A 16985-nucleotide genomic window follows, 5' to 3' on the forward strand; every position below is an offset into this window, starting at 1 on the left:
GATTTGCTCACTCCAACTTATTTTCCAAGAACCACACGGGAGACAAGCAAGTTCTTTTAGACACCTGCAGGTGGAGAGATCACTCGCTACAGGAATGAAATCTAAAAGTCTCCTCCCTGCAAGGGCATATTTATTAGGAGGAACAGAGTGGGGGTGAGAGTGGACAGGTTTGGTGAACCCCCGGCCTCTGATAATATCAGAGCAGGGGGTGGTTTACACTGTTGTGGGAAACAGAACAACTTTGATTGCTTCCCCTGCAGCTGGTCAATCAAGCAGAGGAAGCAACCACTTCATCTTACTCTGCATTGTGAGGGCAAGACAAGATTGATTTAATCATAGTCTACATTCCAACATAATCCTACGATAAAGATAACCTGGAAAACCCTAACATCTCCCTCCTGTTTTATCATATGATTATGTCACCCCAAACAACAAAGACAAGTAAGAAAAAACATATATATATGTATAATGAAGAAAGAAGAATAGTAAAAATAAAAACAACAAACAATGATAGCAACACTTTCCAGTGAAGATGAGGCATTACCTCAATACCCGAGATCAACTTATTGTGTAAGCGAAAAACCTGCTGGCCAGATGTCATTAGCAGGAAAATTCTTACACGGCCCCGTTGCCACAGGCGACCAGAATGCTATCAATAAAAAAGAAAAAGAAAAACACAGAAACAGTACATCATTGTATCCATCACTTGCGAAGCATATTTGATGGTCAAATCAAGTTTCCGTAAAACATGCTCAACAGAACAGCATCTACGCAATCCACGTCTCATTATCATTATCACATCTGCCACGCCTAAGAAGTTGTATATGTGCTCGTGTTTTTGTCAGCTGATGATGTTCTAGTCTGTAGGTGTGTTCTGTCACACACACTGGCGCACACACTCGTGTCCAGTTGGCAGGCTGCATCGGACAACTCTGGTGACCACAAAACCACGATCCGTTCTGAACAGGCACGTGCACTCATAGGATGCAGGTGTGAGGCAGTGCTTCTGAAACTCTGGATGAAGTAGGTCCCGTCCGATGGTGCAGCCATGTCGGTAGTAGAGCCCTTACACCTTGAAAACGGCTCTCTCATCCTGGCACACAGCGGTGATGTCCAAAGCTCCCATCCAGTTTCCTCCTGGAGAGCAGTCGTCGTTAATGCAGACGTGGGTCTTGTTACCTTGGATGTAACATGTGTAATTCACTCCAGCTGGTCTCTCCGTGTAGGCCACTTGTGGTATTGTTCATCCTCTAACAGTCACATTGAGATTTGCCCAGAAGTGTTCATCATAGGCACCGTCTGCAAGTCCAGAGTGGGATGGGTCGGCATCACTGATTGTGACTGCTCGGCGTTGATATCCAACTCCTCCCATGGATGCCATACGTTTCGCTTCAGTGACATTCATTGCTCTGGCCTCCAAGCGAACTTGCGTGGAGGAAGAGGGGAGTTTCGAACACACATAGCACGCCTCCTGTGTGTGAGCTCTCACAGTGAACCTGACATACCGGTACCAAGTGTTGGTTTCGTATGGGTTTCTGGGGTCCCATGACCAGTCTTCAAAGTTCTCATCATGTGACCATCGTTTACCACGGGCAACATTGTCATTTGGTCTGTTCAGATGAGTCAATAGACCATAGCACGCTCCAACCACAACGCAGCAGAGGATCCATCTGGCATATGGAGCCCCGTTGCTACTAGGATGGCAGAGACACCGGGACATCCCCTCGCCTAGCGGAGTGGGGATCGATGAATTCTTCACCAACATTGAGACGCCTCACCCTAAACGATGGGGCCCCTTTGTAGTCAGCCTTCCCCACCACTCCGAATTAGGGGTCCAGCACTCTCTGCAACTTGCAGTGGCTGAGGTGAATCCAGCTGGGCCGTTGAGAAATTTTTACCGCCGTGGGAGTAGCAAGCAAAACTTGGAACGGTCCCTCCCACCGCGGGCTGGCCCAGTTCTTTCTTTTGATGACCTTGATGTAGACCCAGTCTCCTGGATTGATGGGTTTGTCGACCTGTGAGGAGGAAAGATCAGGCGGCAGTAAATTTGTCTTTGACACAGTTTGAGCGTCCTGATCATATAATCTGCCAAGGACTGCTCTTCATCTGTTGTTTGCAACTCTCGTAGTTCTTATCGTTCTTATGTTCCTGTTAGCCTGCAATTGTCCAAATCAAAAATGTTTTCTTTTAACTGTCTTTCTTTTGAACCTCTAAATCTCTCGTGTTGCTAACCTATCTACACCAGAATAAAAAAATTACCACAGTATAACACCAAATGTATTCGAAAATTCATTGTCATAAAGTGTTGTATTATTACTATCTTCCACTATCTGTCCTACTCACTCCCTCCTTTTGAGGCTTGGCAACGCCCATGCCTCACACCTTGACAAACTTTTTGGGAGAATGCGTTCTTTACTACATACGATTCCATCATCATTTAATTTGACTTTCTGTCCAAAACGCTTCTCAATTTCCCAGTTCACACATCTTCTACATGTGTTACTGGTTCTCCAGTTTTTTTTTCTGTAGTTAATTATCAATCCAAAAGCTACGTGTTTCTTTCTAACATTCAACCTGCTCAAAATCACTCTTTCATCAAAGTTGCTCTACTAATTTTCCATAGTAGTCGCCAACAACTTCAACCATTCAACCTGTAATTTCTTTTCATTCAGGCTATCATTCATCAATGTTCATTTGCATCTCACACAGTCTCCAAAAAGGAGTCTTTCTATCACATTGGTCCCAATTCATCCAAGCTCACCACACAACATTCATATATCATTTTCAACTCAGGTTTCCTGGTAGAACAATCCACCAATTCAAAAAAAAACTTAACTAAAACAAACAATTGGCAAATTAATCTGAATTTTTTCTTTGTTTTTAAATTTGAAGAACTCAATCTCTCAGATTTAGCTTGCATTTAGAATTTTGTATAATCTTATAACACAACCAATCAATTATTCCTATTAAATGTAGCATTGCAAAATCTTAAATTCACAATTTAGCTTCTTCCAATTCCTGAAAGCATGTTCTGTCTTTTTTTTTTTTTTTCTTCGAATTTCTCATGTGGGCTCGACACTTAACATGCACTAGTGTGGATTAGTTTCTGCTTGCAAACAGATTTCTCTCTTTTTCCTCTCATTTTTATCTTTCAAAATCATTTCTGTTCTGCGGTGCAAATTGGATAGACCACAGTCTAGCAATTTTTTTTATACTAAAACTTTAGCCAATGTTCATCATTTTAACATATACGCACACACATGCACAGCTCTCGCACGCAAAAGGTAGTTCCCAGCACCAAGCCAGATCCCTCAGCTCGGAAAAACAGACAAAGAAGAGTCTACACACTTCTTCGATGAACGAAAAAGAAGCTCTGCCTTTCTTAGCCTGTTTCTTCCACTGGGACTTGAACCCAAGCTGGCTCCCGTGCACCTCTACGTGTTACGTGTTTAACAACACAACACAACTTCAAGCCTTTAACTTACTTGTCCCCTGGTTCGTTGCACTGCCGGGTCCCGTCAATCCACCTCTGTCAGACGAAGGCAGACCTAAGATGCTGGCCCAGCGAAGAATTTCCTTCCCAGGTCTTTCTCCTCCAGGTCCTCTTAATGGACGCTGGCTTGTCGACAATGCAGCACGTCCTCCTTCGCCGGTCAGATGGTGGGTATGAGGATCCCGGGTCACGGCACCAAAATGTTAGAGATTTGCTCACTCCAACTTATTTTGCAAGAACCACACGGGAGACAAGCAAGTTCTTTTAGACACCTGCAGGTGGAGAGATCACTCGCTACAGGAATGAAATCTAAAAGTCTCCTCCCTGCAAGGGCATATTTATTAGGAGGAACAGAGTGGGGGTGAGAGTGGACAGGTTTGGTGAACCCCCGGCCTCTGATAATATCAGAGCAGGGGGTGTTTTACACTGTTGTGGGAAACAGAACAACTTTGATTGCTTCCCCTGCAGCTGGTTAATCAAGCAGAGGAAGCAACCACTTCATCTTACTCTGCATTGTGAGGGCAAGACAAGATTGATTTAATCATTATAGTCTACATTCCAACATAATCCTACGATAAAGATAACCTGGAAAACCCTAACAAAGTTCATAATCAAAAAACTGAATTACATATTGCAATTGAATGCACCATGACAGCTTCATTAGTTTGACTGGTAGCAGCTGTCACCTCACTGCCGAGACTATTAGTGGAACATGAGTTCATGCTGTTTTAGAGTGGTTGATCCACTTTGAGATCAGCAATGGGTGTGCTGGAGCTACTTTTGTTTGTATTTTTAAGTCACCTTTCGCTGGTTCATTTGACAGAATCTGTCTTTTTACAGAATTTTTTTCCTTTCCCGTATCAATTGAGCGATGATTTCAATAGCATCTTCAACCCCTGGAGAGCACAAGTTGATTCTGGCACATTTGCAGATCTCTCTTCAATCATGAAAGCTGTCCAGGTTTACTGTGATGACAGTGAACTCATCCTACTTGTGAATAAGAGACTGGGTGATGTCCTACTCAACCGAGACGAGATCCAGTTCGGTGATGGCTGCTACAGCAACAGTGAGCTAGCGAGCCAACTGATGTTCACGTACCGATACGATCAATGTGGAACAAGACATGAAGTGAGTGGACCAAAGTCTGATTAAATGAATTAGTTGGAATGAGCTTCTGAATCAATATTATCCAACAGATGGAGAAGGGATTGGATGTGTTCTCCAACTTTCTTCATTTCAGTCCCAAGAAAGTCTTGAATTCGAGGCTCACACCTTCAACTGTCCATGTCTCCTGTATTCCAAATAGGTACAGTAAGACTTGAGTGGGATATATATATTTTTTAAATTGTTTAATTTCAATTTCTGCCATATGTATGATACTACAGAGTATGTTTGGGGCAAAAACAAAATCATTACTATTCGTTAACTTACAGGCAATAAATGTCTTCCAGGTCAAACGAGCCAAACTTACCATATCAAACATTTCCTGATAAAAGCAGACAATTCAGCATACAAGCAATGGATTGTAAGTATAGTACAGATTGGCGGGGTGGAGGTTGAACGCTTCAGCACATTGTGTGTGTTCTGTAGCCTCATGGACAAGGGCAGCAGAATCTAACATCTATATGCGGGGCCAAGTCATCAATATTCAGCTGTCTGCTAAACTCCGCCCTCACCAGCAGCTCTTCATCCGGTCCTGCTTTATCTCTTCATCTCCCAAGTCTCACATTAAACCCTGGAGTGCAATCATAATGAATAAAGGGTGAGTAGCCATTTAAAGGTTTAATTATAATTTGTACACATGAATAGTTGGTGTTAAAATGCTGCTCTTGTTCTTTCCCAGGTGCACAGTCCCATCCAGTTCTCCGTATACACTTGTAAAATTTCTGGACTCTGACTATTCACAAGTGAAGTTTGCTTTGAATTCTACTTCTTTAATTTCAGAGGTGAGTTGTACTGAAACATTTTATATTGTTTAGTTTAATGACCCTAGGATTTTTTTCCCCCCTCCCTCTTGAAGATGTATATCCACTGTAGTGTGCTCATCTCAGACATTGGTATAACAAGTGGCTCTAAATCCTGCAACTTTGACTTGGTCAATTCAAGGTATATGCTAGATTATTCTATCTCCGTACAGTGGCTTCTATGATGACTCTACATGAATTATTCTTTTTCTTCTCTCACCTGATATTTTTTCAGGTGGGAGGAGCTAAGTGGCAATGTGGAGGTATGCCGATGCTGTAACTCAAAGTGTAAAGGCCTTTCTGTCAAGCACCTTTCTCAAGGTCTGTTTATCGAATTAAAAAAAAACCCAATCAGTATCAAAAGTCATGCTAAATGAAAGTTTCCTCTACTGTACAGACGCTAAGGCGGTCGTCAGCACTGGTCCAATAATTCTAGTGCAAAGACCAGCACCCTCTATCCAAAAACCAGACTTAAACTTGATGCAGTCAGATGCTGCCCCGCCAGAGGAAGAGAGCATTGTCGTCTCAAGTGAATTCCAGTGGCCCTCTTCACCAGGCGCCATTGTGGTTGTGAAGCAAGACCCGGTCTCGAGCCTGACGCTCTTGCTACCAGGCCAGAATGAACAAAGTGATCCTGCAAGAGATGGCACATTAACTGACCTTCAGATTCCCACCATGGAACTAGAGACTAACCTAAATGACACCAAAGGTCAAATTGCAAACGTGGCCCCGGACAAGCCTTTGCACATGGAGGTCCGAGATGAACTGTGGCAATACGACAAAGCTACAAAACGTCAAGAGCAGCCAAACGATGCACAGCCAATTCTCCGCTCCAAAATTCAGTTGTCAAAAAAAGCTGATGGCTCCCAAACTCTAAGTTATGAAGAAGCGGTGGTAGCACAAGACAAAGTTTCTTTTGGAACACTTGGAATGGATGGACCGCCATGTAAACGGAGGCAGGCACGCAGGAGACTACGTTCAATTTTTTTGGATTTGTTGAGGTAACTGATTTTGTAGTGTAGGCCTTACCACAATACTGGCACAACACAGTGTGTGTCATCTAATGAGCTCAACACAAGAGCTTTTGTGTGTCTTGTTGGCTGGTAAACTAAATTTAATTGTTGTTTTTCCTTTAATTCCAGGAAGATGAACAAAGTGGAGTAAACTGCAACTCTCCAGGCATAATAAAATATTAACCATTCACTCGTATCTTTTATTTGATCATCTACTGTGTGTTTGGTTTAACTATGCTATAAGTTATGCTTTTTTTTTTATTTTTTAATAATGTATAATGCAAGTAGTCTTTCAATGCCATTGTGGTATGTCTTTAATTGCTGGATGATATGTATTGATCCACTTTATAAACAGTATCTAAATTAACCTTCATTTAGTGGCAGGGGTTAATTTGCCCCATAGCAACACTAAAATACGGAAGTGGAGATTTATGTATGTTAATAATTTGTGTTAAGGGGTTCAGATAATGGATGGATGAGAGTGATCCTTAAGATATGCACCAGTTGGCCTGCGAGGACCACATATTGAGTCAATGAGTGAATTGCTGTTTGCTATTCTTTTTACATTTGTAGATTAAAGCATTTAAAACAATCATGGAAAATAATTAGCTAAATACTTGAATGGGAGCTGTGAGTTTCTTTTACATTACATGTTCTTCAAGGCAAATAAACTTTTCCTGACTAACTTGAATTTCGGTTTATAAATCTACCACATTAAATCCAGTAAATATGCCGAAGACCCTCTCTATACCGAACTGTGAAGTATTTAAGTAATTCTATTGTATCACTGTCTATTACAACCGGCGACTCGGTGGCGCACTGGCTAGCACGTCCGCCTCACAGTTAGGAGGGTGTGGGTTTGATTCCACCACCGACCCTCCCTGTGTGGAGTTTGCATGTTCTCCCCGTGTCCGCGTGGGTTTTCTCCGGCGACTCCGGTTTCTTCCCACGTCCCAAAAACATGCTTGGTAGGCCAATTTAGCACTCCAAATTCCCCGTAGGTGTGAGTGCGAGAGTGGGTGGTTGTTATTCTCTGTGTGACCTACGATTGGCTGGCAACCAGTTCAGGGTGTCCCCCGATGACGGCTGGGTTAGGCTCCAGCACGCCCGTGACCCCCGTGGGGACAAAGCAGTACAGAAAATGGATGGATGTCTATCACAATTGACGTTTGGCAGTGTACTTCTTGCGCCTTTAGATGGAGCTATTGAGCTGGTCCATGTGCTCAGCATCATGAGTGCATAGCTGCCGTTTCGGGGGCTGCGTCGCACATCAGCCTTGTTGGGTGTGGAAAAGTTGAGTGATTGGCAAAGCCTCATCTTCTTATGCTGCTTGGATATGTTAAAAATGCAGGTTTACCGTAAAAGGCAATTCTCATGAGATTGAGGTTTTTGACTCCACCTCTCTCAAAACATTTTGCTGTCGTTGTGCATAACAACCTACCATGAAGTCTATTTACACTGTCATGTATTCATCATGTATTCTCATTGTTGCTAGTTAGTTTTTTTTATGCAGGTTCCAAGATAGGGGAAAAAAAAGACCTTCATTCTTGTTCTTTGAGAAAAATTACGTCACATTTAAAGATCGGATTAGTATAGTAACAGATTATTTGATATTTTAATATTTATTTATGGAATGGGCCAAAAGGCTCCTTTAAGTACAGTATGTATAGCTATTATGTGCGCTCTGAACACTACGCATGCGCAGAGGCGTGTTTCCCCTCCTACCCCAAGTTTGACCCTGCAGCCATTTCCTTCACGCACTGCGCACGGTGTATAAAGTACCCACGCAGTCCCCATGCAGTCTCTTTCCACGGCCACAAAACCACCGTGAGTGTCTAACTCACTGTTCTTGAAAAACTTTGAAAAATACATAAAAAATATAAAAAGAATAAAACCTTGATAAAAAGAAACGAAGCGTTTAAATTGATAAAATATACAAGTTAAAAAATAGTAAAAGAAAAAAAAAGCGACCTCTGGTCTTAAAAAGAAATATCTTTTTTTTAAAGTTTACCTTTTATTTTATTTTTTTAAGCCGTTCCTTGTCATAGGTGGTTTATTTTGGATCAAACGCTCCCCTTAGCAACATTTTTGAAAGGAAGTTCTTTGACGTTTGACGCTCGAGATATGAACACATCGACCGGGAGTTATCCGATGGCTTCTCTTTACGTTGGCGACCTGCACCCCGACATCACGGAGGCGATGTTATACGAGAAATTCAGCCCAGCCGGACCGGTGCTGTCCATTCGGGTCTGCCGAGACATGATCACCCGGCGGTCCTTGGGGTACGCTTATGTCAACTTCTCCCAGCCTGCCGACGGTAAGAAAGCCGCTGTTTGCGTCACTCGCGTAACGACACGCGTGGTTTCAACGACAACTGTAAATGCAATTTTCCCATTCATAAAACAGTCGATTGAACTGCAATACGCACGTTATTGAAACCCAGTTCTATAAGCATGCAGACAGATTTTGCATTATTGGACCCAATGATAAGGACTGACTTTACTGCTTTAATGTTTTAAATTTGCTTGTGTGACATGCTAATGTATGGATGATAGAGGCACTAAAGATTTATGATTCCATATGCCGAAAATGTGATCAAGTTGATCAAAACTTGGAAAGTCATCCTTGTTCTTCTTATGTCTTTTATTATATGAATTGAGCAGTAATGTCAGTTGGTTACATTGTGCGAGTAGGAAAGTGGGGGGCAGTTCTTTGTATCAGGCTTCAGTGGAACACCTGTCCCAACATATCTGGGCTCCAGTCGGAAACCCAAAAGGCGGTAGAGCAATCACTCACAACTGGCTCACTTCCAGAAGTTTTGGTCTCATTGGTTCAAAACTGTAAGATGAGCCTCTGATGAGATGACACCATTTGTTGTCAGGCGTGTACTGTGTACAAGAGGGGATGGGAGCTGTTGGGAAATTTCATGTAGTCCGTGCACGTGTTTTCTGCTTCAAAGGACAAATAGCGTTGGACTTGTTGACTTGCTGGTTTTAGTGGAAGGTAAAATAGCATTGTTGAAGATTGTTTCTTGAGAGCAAAGCTCACCCAAGGATTTAAGATTGTTTCTTGAGAGCAAAGCTCACCCAAGGATTTTCACTGAATACAATGTGTGTCTGAAAAGTTGCACAACTGTCACAAAATATATATTTAATTTTTTTTTCCTTCAAACATCACACATTTTTCCATCCTTCTTTTGCGCGCTTTTATCTACTGCTGAAAGATCAAGATTCAAGAGTTTTTTATTCGCCATGTTTGAGCGTGCCAAACAAGGAATTTGACTTCGGTAAATCACAGCCTCTGTTCAACATTTAGGTGACTAACAACAACACTCAGGACATGTGAAGAACCTCCGCAGCTCCATTGTGACATCAATCTTGTAGTTATTCACATCTTCAAAGCGGGTTCCCTTGATGACCTCTTTGATTTTGGGAAAGAGGAAGAAAAATCACAGAGACACATCGTTTGATGATGGCGACTGCTCAAGCACAGCGATGTTCTCCTCGTGTGATCATGATGAAGCAGACGCATGTCCATCCATGACTATCGGCTCTTCTCGTTCACTGAATGAAACAATCGCCGCAAGATCTCATCAGACATTGAAGAAGAAAACTCATAATTTGTAGTTTGGGTTTGAAATAATGTATTGTGAAACCATTCCTGGATTTTTACTGCCACACATTATGTGTCTCTTCCCATCAATGGTGGAGAATTCTCCACTCACACACCATGCCAGCACATACCTCCGAGGACCCCTCTCTAAATATAGAACATCTCTCCAAGCTGCAAAAAAAACCCCCCAGCGCTTTAATAAGTTCTTAGAAATGACAAGACAAAAGTGTCAAAGCCAGGCACGTTTGACAGATATCACACACACCTCTGAATATACCGTTTGTGAAGTACAATTGGGAGTCAAACTGCTGATGCCAGCAGACGCAAGGCAGCTCTGTTTTGTTTACCAGACACTTTTTTTGGAGGGGCAGCCTGGCCTCTGTGTGTTAATGTGGAGTGACCGAACAAAAGCAAACCTATATGACCACATGGACTTTGGAGCCCTGTCCGATGTTAAGAGTCACAGCGTAAGTCGAATCTCAGTGATCTTCAGACAGCAGAAAGTGATTTCAGCTTGCCAAACAAAAGGTGGCGCTTAATGCAAACAGATGTCGCCTTCACACCGCAGCTTGAAACTGATGGTGTTATCAGAGGCAGAGTGTACTTTACTGTGAGGCCAACAGCATGTGTCGAGGCAGAGAAGAGGCCCATTTGTTCCCTGCGTTACCATTACAGCTGCAGCCCCCCCCCCCCCGCACACACACACATTTTTTTCTACTGCTCATAAACTGTTTATCAAAAGCAATGTCCACTGCAGAACTGTAACTGTAGTCTGCATCATTTCCCACAGTATCTTGCCACTACTCCTGTTAGCACGCCGAGGCATGCTTCAAAACAACACTCCCAGTATGTGGGGGTACGAGGCCACACCAGTGTTGCTTTCATGGCATCAAACACTGTTGGGATTTTTGAAATCTTGTGAACCCTCTGCATCTCTTGAATGCAATTCAATTCAGGCAGGTTGGAACACAGGCTGGGCCACTCGGGGTTAGTTTTGGGCCGCATGTGGCCCGCGAGCTCTAAAGTGTTGGATCAAACCTCAAAAGTCCGGTCAGTCTCAGAGGTCCAGTGGAGGTCAAGAGACACACTGTCTGGATTCTGCTTCATCCCACTTGTATGATCAGTGACAGCTGGCATCACCAAATCATAGAAAGCCTTTGTGATACTCAAACTGTTATGACGTGTCATTATGGGCAATCCGTATAAAGCAGGGGTGTCAAAGTCATTTTTTTCGCGGGCCGCATTGTAGTCATAGCTTCTTTCGGAGGGCCATTATGACTTTCAACCCAAATAAATGTGTGGGCACCTCATATTATATACAGTAAAAGCTACAAAACAAACTGACAAATAACTCGTTTTCAAATCAGTAAAAATTGGTCAAATATATATATAAAAAAAAAGACGATATTAAAAGTGAAGACAATTTGCAATTCTAGTAATGACACACGAATTTGATGCACAATTTGTCTTTGCGGCCACATAAAATGATGTGGCGGGCCGTATGTGGCCCCTGGGCCTTGAGTTTGACACCTGTGGTGTAAAGCTAATTGACTTTTGTTCTTTGAACCTCATGAGCATGATTCACTTTTTTGCACTGACATAAAATGGGTTCAGTGAATGCATGAAAATTCATATTGAACATTCTTAACAAGCTTAAGAACCACCATTTCAAACTCTTTGTACCGATAGGGTCAGGAAGCCAAACACTAACATACTGACAACAGAACCGAGCAGTGTTTCTATGTAAACAAGCACCCCTTATCACGTGTGTGTTTGTGTGTGTTTGTGTGTGTTTGTGTGTGTTTGTGTGTTTGGGTGCGTGCGTGCGTGTGTGTGTGTGTGTGTGTGTGTGTGTGCGTGCGTGTGTGTGTGCGTGTGTGCCTGCGCGCATGTGTTTCCCAAACCAGCCGAACGAGCCTTGGACACGATGAACTTTGACGTGGTGAAAGGAAAGCCAATCAGAATCATGTGGTCCCAAAGAGATCCCTCCCTCAGGAAGTCTGGAGTGGGCAACGTCTTTATCAAGAACCTTGACAAGTCCATTGATAACAAAGCGCTGTATGATACCTTCTCTGCCTTTGGAAACATCCTGTCCTGCAAGGTGAAGTTTTGATGTTTAAAATATACAGTACATGCAGATACACTTATAGAAAGTGGATTGCGATTAATTAAAAGGTGTGCAAAACGATGGCAGCCAATACCGTAGCGAGTACCAATACCTTGCCCCTGCCGATGGTTAACATGATACCACGTATGTATATTTTCAAACTTTTTCTTCTAGGTGGTGTGTGATGAAAATGGCTCCAAGGGCTACGCCTTCGTCCACTTTGAAACCCAGGATGCTGCTGACCGTGCCATTGAGAAAATGAACGGCATGCTTTTGAATGACCGCAAGGTGTGAGTGTCTGATCATTTTCTTACGTATCAATTTCTGTCATAAACCTTGAATGTATCATTGTGTGTCCGCCTGATTTGTTCCTTGTGGAATTTGCAAGTTCGTCGTGCACCCGTGTGTTCTAAATTGACTTTTTTTTTTCCCAGTTGGTGATGAAATAATATGACTAATAAGCTGATCTCTTGCTTCCACTAGTGTGAAGATAAGCTGTGAATTGCTAAATAACCAACTAAAATGCTCATCTTTTCTACCAGAAACAGTTTGTTGCAGCCTTATTAGTGCACTCGCTGGTCATCCGTCTGAGTGTGTTTGTGTGTATGACCACGCTTGTGTGTTTTAGTGATGGATCGAATGCAGGAATGCAATACTGGATGGCAGAGTGGGAGAGGTCAACATAGCAAGGTATATATGAGAACATTTGGTCCTCCTCAGCTTTCCTTTGTACTGTGAGACCCTGTTCCTCCACCTCTCTCCATCCACTTCTTCCTCATCATCATCTTCGTCATCCTCATGTTGGACCAAGATGGTACTGATGGTTTTCACTGTCAAGCATGCCAATTTATCTGCCTGCCTCTGGTGGTATTAACACAATTGAAATGTATTTTGTTCATGTTTGCTCTTGCAGCGATGAGGAACTATAGCTGTTTTGTGAATGGTGACTGGTTGAAATGGTCATTGTCGAGATTCAGCCTGGTATATCTGAATACAAAAAAAGGATTATAAAGTGTTGGATCCTGGTGAACTTTCCCCATATCAGTCAGGGCTGTTTTAAAAGAGCGTGTATCCGTTGCTCTTTCTCCATCTTTAGGTTTGTAGGTCGCTTCAAATCTCGCAAGGAGCGTGAGGCCGAGCTGGGTGCTAAAGCCAAGGAGTTCACAAATGTCTACATCAAGAACTTTGGTGACGAAATGAATGATGAGCACCTTAAGGAGCTTTTTGACAAATATGGTAAGCAGTTTAGATTTTATGTATAATAATTTGTCATCAACCGTTGTGTGTACGCACACCACTTGGAAGTAAGTGTCTTAAAGTGGAAATCAAACCCCAATTTTCTTTGTGATAATCTTTTCTGTGCAGCCCATCTAGTCAAAACACAGTGTTGTGATTAAGGTTATATATGTGGAATATGAATTAAATAGGCAAAAGCCATCTGTTTTTATCCATTTCACCAGGCGGCCATTTTGCCACTCGCTGTCGACTGAAAATGACAGTTGCCAAGTTTCAGGTCAAAACAGCAAGTGACAAAATGGCTGCCCCTTGAGATAACTAAAAACAGTGCATTTTGCTGCTTAACTCATATACCACAAGCAGAATATTAATCAGAATGCCATGTTAATTGTGTTTGAATTCTGCAGGCAAAACACTCAGCGTGAAAGTTATGACAGACCCTACTGGCAAATCCAGAGGCTTTGGATTTGTTAGTTATGAGAAGCATGAGGATGCTAACAAGGTAATTTGGCCTCATTGTGTGAAATGTATTTAATCAGCATGCGTTTCCTCTGATTCTAAATTCTAAATGAATCCTTAGGCTGTGGAGGACATGAACGGCACAGATCTCAACGGCAAGACTGTGTTTGTGGGACGAGCTCAGAAGAAAATGGAGCGACAGGCAGAGCTGAAGCGCAAGTTTGAGATGCTGAAACAGGAAAGAATTAGCCGCTATCAGGTGGGTAGTACTCAGTGACACAATAGGTGTGAGTGAGTTGAATTTACAATGGGCTCATGACTGTCATTTTTGGAATTAGGGAGTTAATCTTTACATCAAGAATCTAGATGACACCATAGATGATGAAAAACTGCGTAAGGAGTTTTCACCTTTTGGATCCATCACAAGCACCAAGGTGAGAGATTCCAAAGAGATGAGATGTGATTGTTCTTTAGTTGTGAAGGTTAACCACGCTGTCACTTGTCTTGTCAGGTGATGCTGGAGGAGGGTCGCTCCAAGGGCTTTGGCTTTGTTTGCTTCTCTTCTCCCGAGGAGGCCACCAAAGCAGTAACTGAGATGAACGGACGAATCGTCGGTTCCAAACCGCTCTATGTGGCTCTTGCTCAGCGCAAAGAGGAGCGTAAAGCCCATCTCACCAACCAGTACATGCAACGCATCGCTGGCATGAGAGCCATGCCGGCCAACACCATCATTAATCAGTTCCAACCCACCAGTGGCTACTTCATGCCAACCGTGCCACAGGTATGAGCATCCAAGTTGAAACTTGGGCAGGTTTAGAAGGCTCAAGGTTCAAAAGGGCAAACAAATCTCATCTATAGTTTATATCTGAAGAAAGACAATTAGCAACTTTTCTACAAAGTATAAGCAAATGGCCAGTGGCTGAGCAATTTGGTGCCCTAGGCAAGATTTTCCCTGGAGCCCCCTGGCCGTGGTCGTGGTGTGCGGCGTATGCACCACGCAGACTCGTGGAGGACTTGACTATGTGACATAAGTTTACAGGTTAGGTGTGACCACCCCAAAAATATTTTTTTTTTTATTAATTTTTTTTTTGAGTGGTTGCGGCGCTCCCTCCCCAACTGGCGCCCTAGTGTGCCTAGTGGCAGGGCTGCCCTTGCAAATGGCAACACCAATATTGGACTCATTCGGAAGATGAATGGAAAACATGCTATGCTACAAAGCTATTGAAGGTTTAACATGTTGACAAAATGCTGAATGTCTTAAAACCAAGCCATCTTTTTAGGTTTTTCAGGACTCACTATACTGCATGTTTTTCATTGAATTCTACTCATCAGGCCCAGAATAGAACTACTTACTACGCACCCAATCAGATGGCCCAAATGCGACCAAATCCCCGGTGGCAACAAGGTGGTAGGGGTCAAGGTGGGCATGTAACAATGTAGAGATTTAAGCACTTTAACTCAATTTCAATCAATCTTTTTATTTGCAGTGTGAGTTTTCTTATGCCAATCCCCTTGTTGGTATTTGTGCCCCCCAGGTGGTTTCCAGGGGATGCCCAGCTCACTGCGACAACCAGGTCCGCGTACCAACCTGAGACACATGTCTCCCAACAACACGCAGGGCCCAAGAGGTGGGTTCACAATGATCCAAATTGCTGAATCCTAACACAATAGGCCATGCTGGTTCCCCCAAGCAAGCATTTAGTAAATCAGTTCTTCAATTCTAAATACAAATGGAGTGCTGGAAATTCATTCTGTACTTTCTTTTTTTTTTTTTTGGGGTGGGGGGCAGGTTCCGGCCAAACCCTTGGTCCTCGTCCCTCAATGGGATTACCAGGGCCTCGCACCATGCCTCCTTACAAATATGCCGCTGGTGTACGCAACCCTAATCCTCAAGTGGTGCAACCTCTTGCCTTACAGCAGGTATGATCGTCATTTCAATATCACTATATTGTGGTTAAATGTCAATATGTTCTCTTTGTCTTTCAATTGAACCCTCCAGACTCAGCCAGCTGTCCATGTTCAGGGTCAGGAACCACTGACTGCTTCCATGCTGGCTTCTGCGCCACCACAGGAGCAGAAGCAGATGCTCGGTAACAATCCGTAACCTCAAAGCATCAAAGTTTACAGGTCATTACGTAGATTATTCACTTTCATGCGGTTTTGTTGATCCGAATAGGGGAACGTCTCTTCCCACTGATTCAGGCCATGCACGCCAACCTTGCAGGAAAGATCACAGGCATGTTGCTTGAGATCGACAATTCGGAACTGCTACATATGCTGGAATCTCATGAGTCATTGCGTTCAAAGGTGCGTCATTTCCTAAATTACTTCCATATTGGGTTTTCTTTTCATCTGTAAGGTTGTGTACTACGATCGTTGTTGTTTTTCCTGATCCAGGTGGAAGAAGCTGTTGCAGTGCTGCAGGCCCACCAAGCAAAGAAAGATGCCACTCAGAAAGTAGGCAGCATGACTAATACCGGTGCTGCTACCACATCTTGAATGATTAATTCAAACTGGTATGTACAACACATTATTAACATTGACTGTATTTAGTGTACATCACAAAGTATTAACAAATTGGGTCACTGTGTGTTGCAGAGCAGATTGAGCTGTGGAGAAAACGCTACACTGAAACCAGACAAGTTTAGAACAATTCTGAAGAAAAAAAAAAGAAAAAAAAAAAAGTAAAATTTAATTTTAAAATACACTTAAATATTTCAGGAGAAAGTGACAGGTATTTATTTTCTAAATCGAATAAACTGCACACCAAACAGTATGCAGTCATGAAGTAAGACTTCCAAGAAAATTCCAAAAAAGAAAATTACCCTTGAACTTTTACTTTGCCTGTTATGTTTGATTTGGAATGGTTGGTTTCTGCATCCCATTATATTACCGTGGGTTTGTGGTATTTCCAATAAAGGAATGATGTATAATTTCAACAGTCCTGGTTTATTTGATCTTGTGGAGTGTTTCTTCTGTTTAAATGTATTGTAATTGAACATAACACTACACGAATAGGGAAAATCTTTGAGTTATTGAACCCTATTGGAATTGAATAACTTGCCGTGGCGACCCCTGGTGGAACAAGTGGAAAGTCACAA

The 16985-nt window shown here is 42.7% G+C and overlaps 2 protein-coding genes across 4 annotated transcripts; both read left to right on the plus strand.

Annotated features, from left to right (window-relative positions):
- Positions 1–4188: 4188 nt before the first annotated feature.
- Positions 4189–6658, plus strand: zpcx (zona pellucida protein C). Of its 2 annotated transcripts, none has more exons than XM_049741261.1 (9): positions 4189–4621; positions 4690–4799; positions 4945–5018; positions 5084–5255; positions 5337–5439; positions 5514–5599; positions 5693–5778; positions 5855–6458; positions 6600–6658. In XM_049741261.1, the coding sequence occupies exons 1-9, from the start codon at positions 4253–4255 to the stop codon at positions 6619–6621; spliced, it is 1626 nt and encodes a 541-aa protein (XP_049597218.1). In that variant the 5' UTR covers positions 4189–4252; the 3' UTR covers positions 6622–6658. The 2 variants fall into 2 exon arrangements, with proteins under 2 accessions (XP_049597218.1, XP_049597219.1); XM_049741262.1 differs by having other exon boundaries at positions 5084–5190; positions 5374–5439.
- A 1588-nt stretch (positions 6659–8246) lies between these two features.
- Positions 8247–16823, plus strand: pabpc4 (poly(A) binding protein, cytoplasmic 4 (inducible form)). Of its 2 annotated transcripts, none has more exons than XM_049740185.1 (15): positions 8247–8787; positions 11990–12183; positions 12364–12479; positions 13286–13425; positions 13833–13927; positions 14006–14143; positions 14223–14318; positions 14396–14665; positions 15217–15304; positions 15420–15512; positions 15674–15804; positions 15884–15974; positions 16061–16191; positions 16282–16400; positions 16483–16823. In XM_049740185.1, the coding sequence occupies exons 1-14, from the start codon at positions 8595–8597 to the stop codon at positions 16381–16383; spliced, it is 1878 nt and encodes a 625-aa protein (XP_049596142.1). In that variant the 5' UTR covers positions 8247–8594; the 3' UTR covers positions 16384–16400; positions 16483–16823. The 2 variants fall into 2 exon arrangements, with proteins under 2 accessions (XP_049596142.1, XP_049596143.1); XM_049740186.1 differs by having other exon boundaries at positions 16488–16823.
- The last annotated feature ends 162 nt before the right edge of the window (positions 16824–16985 follow it).

Source organism: Syngnathus scovelli, chromosome 14 (genome assembly GCF_024217435.2).
Source record: "Syngnathus scovelli strain Florida chromosome 14, RoL_Ssco_1.2, whole genome shotgun sequence".
NCBI lineage: Eukaryota > Metazoa > Chordata > Actinopteri > Syngnathiformes > Syngnathidae > Syngnathus > Syngnathus scovelli.

Excerpts from the sequence above, each read along its gene's own strand:
- pabpc4 (XM_049740185.1), top strand. The coding sequence starts at position 8,595 with ATGAACACATCGACCGGGAGTTATCCGATGGCTTCTCTTTACGTTGGC. Across the intron at positions 14,144-14,222 it reads AAAGAATTAGCCGCTATCAG|GGAGTTAATCTTTACATCAA; the intron begins GTGGGTAGTACT and ends TTTTGGAATTAG. Across the intron at positions 15,305-15,419 it reads ACAAGGTGGTAGGGGTCAAG|GTGGTTTCCAGGGGATGCCC; the intron begins GTGGGCATGTAA and ends TGTGCCCCCCAG.
- zpcx (XM_049741261.1), top strand. The coding sequence starts at position 4,253 with ATGGGTGTGCTGGAGCTACTTTTGTTTGTATTTTTAAGTCACCTTTCG. Across the intron at positions 5,600-5,692 it reads TTTGACTTGGTCAATTCAAG|GTGGGAGGAGCTAAGTGGCA; the intron begins GTATATGCTAGA and ends ATATTTTTTCAG. Across the intron at positions 6,459-6,599 it reads ATTTTTTTGGATTTGTTGAG|GAAGATGAACAAAGTGGAGT; the intron begins GTAACTGATTTT and ends CTTTAATTCCAG.